Raw genomic sequence first — 7,702 nt, forward strand, 5'->3', positions numbered from 1 at the left:
GGGAATCCCCTGTGACAATATGATATATATTTTCAAGCAAAGTAGTGTAGGGTTTATTTAATCAAAATGCTTCTCGAAGTGGTTCTCCAAAGCTTCTTCCTTTTCTCAGGTATTTATACGATTATATTTTACGGTGTTTTTGTGTTTATTACAGTAAGACACGTTAAGTAAACAATTTTTGAAAATAAGAATTTATCCTCATATTTTTAGTACCGACCTGTAAAGAATGTTTGACAGACTTAAATGTAATAACATTTTTTTCGATTCAATGACTGACAAATTTGATGAGAGATTAAGTAGTTTTTTCCAGTATAAAATGATAACTAATACATTTGTACTGATTACATACTCTTTTTTACAGTTTGTGTTAAATTTTCTCTTGTAACCAAATGGATGTGGTAGATGCTATTCCGACACACGTGTATGAAAATATCTACATTCAAAGCCTTTTGATGAAGTTTGAAATATGAGTTCTATGAATATTGTATTTAATCTTGGACATTACTATAGTTCCGACTGTGTAGTATTTCATCTTCCTCCTTTCCATAGTTGGACAGTAAACATTTCATCTTCATTACGATAATTCTTTTAGGAAAGCATTCCATGTTTTTCACAGCTCTAGCTCGGATGCTCGTTGCGACTGTGTAGACATCATTCTGTCGAGGTTTGATGCCGTGAATAATACGTGTTCAAAAGTGTACCAATCACCTGAATATCTTAGGATAATTACGAAGTGATGAATGGAGCTGTAAAATGATCGAGCAATTTCGTCATTTTTTTAATTTTAATTTTTATTTGGATGTAATGTAGCTTATTTGCATACCAATTATAAAATGGAAGTATGTTATCGGTGTCGTAAAAGACTTTGGACGTGTTTGATAAAACAGGGATTAAAAACAACGTTTTTTGTTTGTTTACGAACAACATTTTGTGTCTGGGAATTATGTTTTTTCAGAGGGAATAACTATATTGAAATATTTAGATAACACTGCTATGACCCTGGGTCCTGAAAGGTTAGTTAAACATGTAACACAGCCGGATGTTTGACTGAAGGTTTGGTCTGATCGCTTCCTATTATAAAGCTAAATAATGTGTGTGTATAAATAAGCCACTCCTTTTACCGAGCATGTAAACAACAATGTTGACAGACAGAAGTTCTACTGCGTCACTAAACCTTGTAAAACTGTTTTGGTCACTTAAGCATGTATCTGTACAAAATAAGGTGCGGCCGATAACTCAAATCTTACCATTCATCATTATCATATGACTGAGATAGGGATTCCGTAATCATGATTGCGTATTGTCAGAAACAATCCCGCGTCTTACACCGAGTTCAGTATGACAAAAATGAAATTGTGACATTTTATATAATATGTTTCATCAAGTTTGTTTTACATAACATATGAAATACACTACAAATATAAAACCTACGTTATGTTTGCGTCATTCCTGTAAAAAGGTATTGGGGATGGGTTAATGGTCTAGATTAAATTCAGATAAGAAATGACTGTATGCAGCCAAAATTTAAAAAAAGTTAGTACAAATTTATATCAAATCTATATCACAGCATTGCCGTCCTATGGATAAATTTATCACATATGCAAAACACCAGACGACCTTCTCAGTTTTCAATTTGCTATTTTGTTCTTGTAGTGTATCTCTACGCTCGTCTTGCTATGACTTTATCTGTTTCGAGGACGTAAAAACATGAAGAAAGCCGAACAAACAAAACATAAACAGTTTGTTATGATAGACAGTTCAGTTTATATTCAATGGGACACACTGACTTATAGCCTTAGCCTCATATTTGAACAATTAATGAATCAGAGCATGACCTTTTCTTGAATGTTTCCAATAATTTATATTTTAATGCTGCTACATTTATCCAGATAGTTTCTTGTTTAGGAAATGGTTAAGCAATATTCGAAGGAAAATATCTACTGGAATTATTAAGAAAACATATTACAATACGTTGTTGGTATCGATGTTTTACTGTATGTTACACTTAATATTTGACAAACCTATCTTTAATCTGACCTTTGCTATAAGACACGCGATGAAATAAGTTCCTCATCATTCCCCTATCCCCGGCCCTACATTATGCTAATCACCTTCCGCTTTGTATTACTGCCGTTGTCTGACATGCATAAATTATACTTTATCTATATTATAAACAAATATACCAGCAGTAAAAACCTGCGAGCCATTATGGGCCTTACTTTTAAATGATTGAATCTTAACTTACTGTTTACATTTAAGGCGATTATACACTTCATTTTCTGGTTCATGCCTGTTCTTCGTTTGGTGCCATTTGTTCTGGTCACATACGATTGCTATCCTCCCCCTTGTTGTGGTATGAATTAACAGTTATGTTGCTAGGCAGTATACAATTGTTTCAGTTAAAGTTTTGTGAAACTCGATCGTCACAACATTGGAATGATATACGAGAAATGTTACTGGAAACAACATTATATCTCCGTCTGTTTTATGTGTTCGCACAGCTAGTTAATGTAATCAGTAAGGCATAACAAAAGAATAGATGTTTTTGTAAATCTGTTTCTGTAGATGTAGTCCTTACAAATGACATTTTGTTTCCAAACAATATTTTGTAAAACTCTTTCTGTAGGTGTAGGTCTATTTCTTACATACATTTTGTTTTCTATCGGTGTTTTGTAAAACGCATCCTGTAAATGTAGCTTATAATTAACGGATATAATTTTATTTCTTATCAGGTGTTGGCATCCTATCCTACTTTAATGAATCACCTAAAGCGTCCTAATATATCATCACCTTGCTAATTTCGCTGATCCCCCCCCCCCCAATATGAAAGCATTATTTCCCTTAATTCAGCAATGAGTTTCATGTTTAGGATTTTTTTCACCTCCAGGAACATTTGTACAACTGTACAGGAATGTCAAGGTACATGAAGCTTTCAGTGTCGAGCATCACAGGAGCATTGCTCTTAGTCTGTAGGCGCTACTTCTATAGCATCACAGGAGCAATGCTCTTGGTCTGTAGGCGCTACTTCTATAGATTATTACGGATGTCAGAGGAAAAACTGATACCATTGTTACTGGTCTTATCATCTCTGTTTTAGTTGCATCAGCAGCCTGTCGGAACGACCTGACATGTCAGCTGACCAATGGAACAAGGGTCGTGCTTGGCAGGCATTCTATCTGTTGTAATGGTCAAATAATACCAAAGGTTCAGGACGATACAAGGCAACGTTGTTGCTGTGACAGTCTCCCTAATGGTAAGGCAAACAAAACACCTAACTCAACTAGAAAGGTGAAATAACACTACTTTACCGCAATTTATTTCTTCATGACTGTAGAAAAATATTTGATAACTTACCAAAATTTGAAGATATCCTCTAAATAAAGGAAACATTATCATTAGATATTTACTCCGTACCGTCATATGTTTGAAATATGTCCAAAATTTAAAACAAATGATAAGTTTTTTAAACAACATAAATTTTAACTGGTATCAACCATGATAACAATGCTATTTGATGAGTATCCTTTTCAAATTTCACTCGATGTATTCACCTTATACAGGAACACAGGAGGTTTTTAACCTTGATCAGGAGATTTGTTGTGAAGGGAACAAGTTCCCGAAAAATGACAATCTGGGACAGGAACGAGTGTGTTGTGGGACAACACCTTATGTACAAGAAAGCGGCAACCTCTGCTGCTTTCCTCATATCAGCAGACAGGAGATAGAGACTACTCATCTATATACCTCTCTAGTTGGTAGGTCAAAATGAATTGTCTCCTTTGTTTTTACTCAGAAATTTCATGAAAGGCTGGTCATGTCGTCATTAATACAAAAATCGTAAACAGGGAATCAAAATTATAGGGTGGCATTGTAGTGTTAATTTAAACTTCTCCGTCAAACGAGATGATGAGTTGAGCGGAGTATATACACATGTAGAATGGAACCTTTATTATAACTAGTTTGTTCGGGTGGTATTGGTATATTTAAGAGAAACAATTAATGTAACAAAATGTTATCACAATAAATCGTTTTAATGCTTTACATGTCCTAACTTATGCACAATTTACATTTATTTTTCAACACTTTTAAATACTTTTACACTAAAAAATGTATAACAAAACAAATCAGTTCTATACTTCACACATCAGTTGTACACTTTACACGTCAGTTATACACTTTACACGTCAGTTAAACACTTTAAACACCAGTTGAACACTTAACACGTCAGTTATACATTTTACACACCAGTTATACACTTTACACATCAGTTGCACACTTAACACATCAGTTATACACTTTACACGTCAGTTATACACATTACACATCAGTTATACACTTTACACACCAGTTATACACTTAACATGTCAGTTATACACTTTACACACCAGTTATACACTTTACACACCAGTTATACACTTTATACGTCAGTAATACATTTATCACGTCAGTTAAACACTTTAAACACCAGTTGTACACTGTAAACGTCAGTTATACACTTTACACGTCAGTTATACACTTTACACGTCAGTTATACACTTTACACACCAGTTATACACTCACACCAGTTATACACTTTACACATCAGTTATACACTTAAAATGTCAGTTATACACTTCACACATCAGTTATACACTTCACACATCAGTTATACATATTTAACATCAGTTATACACTTAACATGTCAGTTATACATTTCACACATCAGTTACACACTTAAAATGTCAGTTATACACTTCACACATCAGTTATACACTTCACACATCAGTTATACATATTTAACATCAGTTATACACTTAACATGTCAGTTTACATTTCACACATCAGTTATACACTTAAAATGTCAGTTATACACTTTACACGTCAGTTATACACTTTACACATCAGTTATACACTTAACACACCAGTTATACACTTTACACATCAGTTATACACTTAACATGTCAGTTATACACTTTACACGTCAGTTATACACTTTACACGTCAGGTATACACTTTACACATCAGTTATACACTTTACACACCAGTTATATACTTAACACGCCAGTCATACACTTTACACATTAGTCACACTTTAAGCATATTTTTTTTACACAATATACTTAACATACCAAGTATGCACTAAACATGTCAATCATTTATGACAGTTATGACAGTTATGACACTCTGACAATAATTTCTCTCATCCTTCAACTATAAAATGAATATTATAAATAGCCAATTTTACTGAACACATTTTTTCATAATGTTTTGTTATTTTCAGGGAGAAATGACACTTGCTGTGGGAATGAGAAATATGACCCTGCGACTAAAGTCTGTTGTACAGATGACAACTTTGAGGTTAGGCTATATCCTAGAGATCAAACCAAGGAATGCTGTCAAAGGGATTACATCAGTAAGGCCACCCATGAATGTCAAATGAGTGAAGAAACAGGCAGGTTAACATCCATGTTAAAATTTATCCGTCCCTGCGGAAATGTGGAGATTGATACTCGCGAAGACCTGTGCTGTAATGGAAAGCCACATCGAAATGTACTGCATATTTCCTCCTTCTCCTGTTGTGGGGATGAGACCTTTAACATTAACACTCACCACTGCTGCAATAACATCTTTCCGATTGCCCGGAATATGCAGTGTTGTGGATCCCATCCTGATGGTAGGTGTATTATAGTATCGTGTTGTGGATCACATCCTGATGGTAGGTGCATTATAGTATCGTGTTGTGGATCCCATCCTGATGGGAGGTGTATTATAGTATCGTGTTGTGGATCGCATCCTGATGGTAGGTGTATTATAGTATCGTGTTGTGGATCCTATCCTGATGGTAGGTGTATTATAGTATCGTGTTGCGGATCCCATCCTGATGGTAGGTGTATTATAGTATCGTGTTGTGGATCCCATACTGATGGTAGGTGTATTATAGTATCGTGTTGTGGATCCCATCCTGATGGTAGGTGTATTATAGTATCAAGTACTTATGGTAAACCTCTGGTCAGTTCGGACAAAAAGAACTTATGTAACTTTTTGAATTACACAAAATCACAGTTCTGAAAAAGAATGAGAGTTGGAACAATCCGATTCAGTATTAGCATCATGGTGAACAATCTACAAATCAGAACCTGGAGTAAATCAGTTTGGAAAATAGATGAGAGTGTCAACAGTCTGACTCTGTATTGGCATTAATGGTGAACAGCCTACAGAACCCGAGTAAATTGTACTCATCTCTGATATATATGTCTTAAAGTAAAACCTTTTCTTCACCTTCTTTTTAAGATAAGATAAACCCTGATTTGCAATTTTGAATATGACAGTAAAGTCAAATTTTCCCACTATGGTCTCATGTGCCGGATGACTTAATGTCTGCTTACAAAGAGGCTAGCCATCTACTTCTTACACGCCCATCTTTCACAGTTCCTTTCTTGGTTTACAGTCGCATTTTCCAACTTCATTCAACTTCTCTTTTCAGCTGTTTTCCTTACAGGGAATCAGAAAATAATGGTTATAGAGGTCAGGAGGTCATTTGGTCACTTGACATGACAAACATGATTGTGAACAATTGATTAATAGAATCTCCCCCTACCTTAAGAGTGTGACAGAAATATCCCCTGCCCGAGGGGTGATGTTTTTTGGTTGCTCTGTCGAAGGTTAGACAACAAAAAAAATCACCCTGAGGGTTGGAGCTTTCTCTGTTACACCCTCAAGGAAGGAGATGATTATTTTTTTCCCATCCGATTATTTTAGTCACAACTCCACCGACAGTAGTCTGTTTGTAAACAATAACACATTTGGGGTATGAATATCGTCATTCACTTTTGATGAACGTCACAATTACCGGTGACACATTTTAATGAAGTCACAATTTTAATATATTGAACACATGCTAATCGGCACAAAGCTATCTCCTCCTGGGGGCTGACAAGCTAATTTTTTCCAGCTGAAACAGGAGACACATCTGTGAAGGCTGGGAGAATGGATATTCTTCAATTTCTTCAGACTTAGACTGATAATTTTCTGATGTTCAAATATTCTGACTTTTAGGATTCAATCCCAGAACCCAACGCTGCTGTAATGAAACCCTTGTGGAAATCTCCCATGGCACGGATCAATGCTGTGGAACTGTTACCATGGACGCCAGGACTCATGTTTGCTGTAATGACCAAGCATACGACAAATCAACAGTCAAATTCTGCAAAGGTAAAAGATTAGAGCCCACATTCATAAAAAAACTACTTAACTTTACTGAAGTTATACTGAAGTACCAAATATAACTTCAGTAATAACTTAAAAGTATATTATAAATATTTTATTTCACCTGGATACCTAAGCAATCATGGCAAACAAATGAGATCAAGGGAATATGCCAGACCACAAGGCCAATCCTTGTAGCATAGCTATATTAGATTTTTCATGCCCAGCGATTTTATGTATGGTTATGGGGTGGGGATCTCAACTGTTTCCAAGCTTTGACTCAGAAACTAGGTCCCTAGAGTTGTGGCCAGACCCCAGGATCGATTCTAATATCGTGACTGCATTTGTCTCTTTTTGCCAAGCATTTGTATATACAGTTTTGGGGTGGCGATCTCAACCGTTTCAAAGTTATGACCCAGGGGCCAAGTCTGCAAGGGTGGGGCAGACCCTGGGATCAATTCTAATATCATGACTGCATTCGTCTCTTTATGCCCAACAATTGTATATATAGTTTTGG

The 7,702-nt window shown here is 35.5% G+C and overlaps 2 protein-coding genes across 6 annotated transcripts in view; one reads left to right on the forward strand and one right to left on the reverse strand.

The window, feature by feature from the left end:
- The window catches only part of LOC110453455, a 14,547-nt gene continuing 6,845 nt past the window's right edge, over positions 1–7,702 (forward strand). The window contains exons 1-6 of one of the 3 annotated variants that reach the window (XM_021502405.1): positions 1–109; positions 3,098–3,253; positions 3,561–3,755; positions 5,261–5,657; positions 5,742–5,947; positions 7,036–7,191. In XM_021502405.1, the coding sequence (XP_021358080.1) occupies positions 67–109; positions 3,098–3,253; positions 3,561–3,755; positions 5,261–5,657; positions 5,742–5,947; positions 7,036–7,191 (1,153 nt within the window). In that variant the 5' untranslated portion in view covers positions 1–66. Of the gene's footprint in view, positions 110–3,097; positions 3,254–3,560; positions 3,756–5,260; positions 5,948–7,035; positions 7,192–7,702 lie in introns of all 3 variants that reach the window. The other 2 variants (XM_021502404.1, XM_021502406.1) reach the window with 2 other exon arrangements.
- Positions 7,071–7,702, reverse strand: part of LOC110453457 — a 61,841-nt gene continuing 61,209 nt past the window's right edge. For all 3 annotated transcript variants that reach the window (XM_021502410.1, XM_021502409.1, XM_021502411.1), the window contains one exon: positions 7,071–7,144. In XM_021502410.1, coding sequence (XP_021358085.1) covers positions 7,136–7,144 — 9 coding nt within the window. In that variant the 3' untranslated portion in view covers positions 7,071–7,135. The remainder of the gene's footprint in view (positions 7,145–7,702) is intronic.

Source organism: Mizuhopecten yessoensis, unplaced genomic scaffold (genome assembly GCF_002113885.1).
Source record: "Mizuhopecten yessoensis strain PY_sf001 unplaced genomic scaffold, ASM211388v2 scaffold7317, whole genome shotgun sequence".
NCBI classification, from domain to species: domain Eukaryota; kingdom Metazoa; phylum Mollusca; class Bivalvia; order Pectinida; family Pectinidae; genus Mizuhopecten; species Mizuhopecten yessoensis.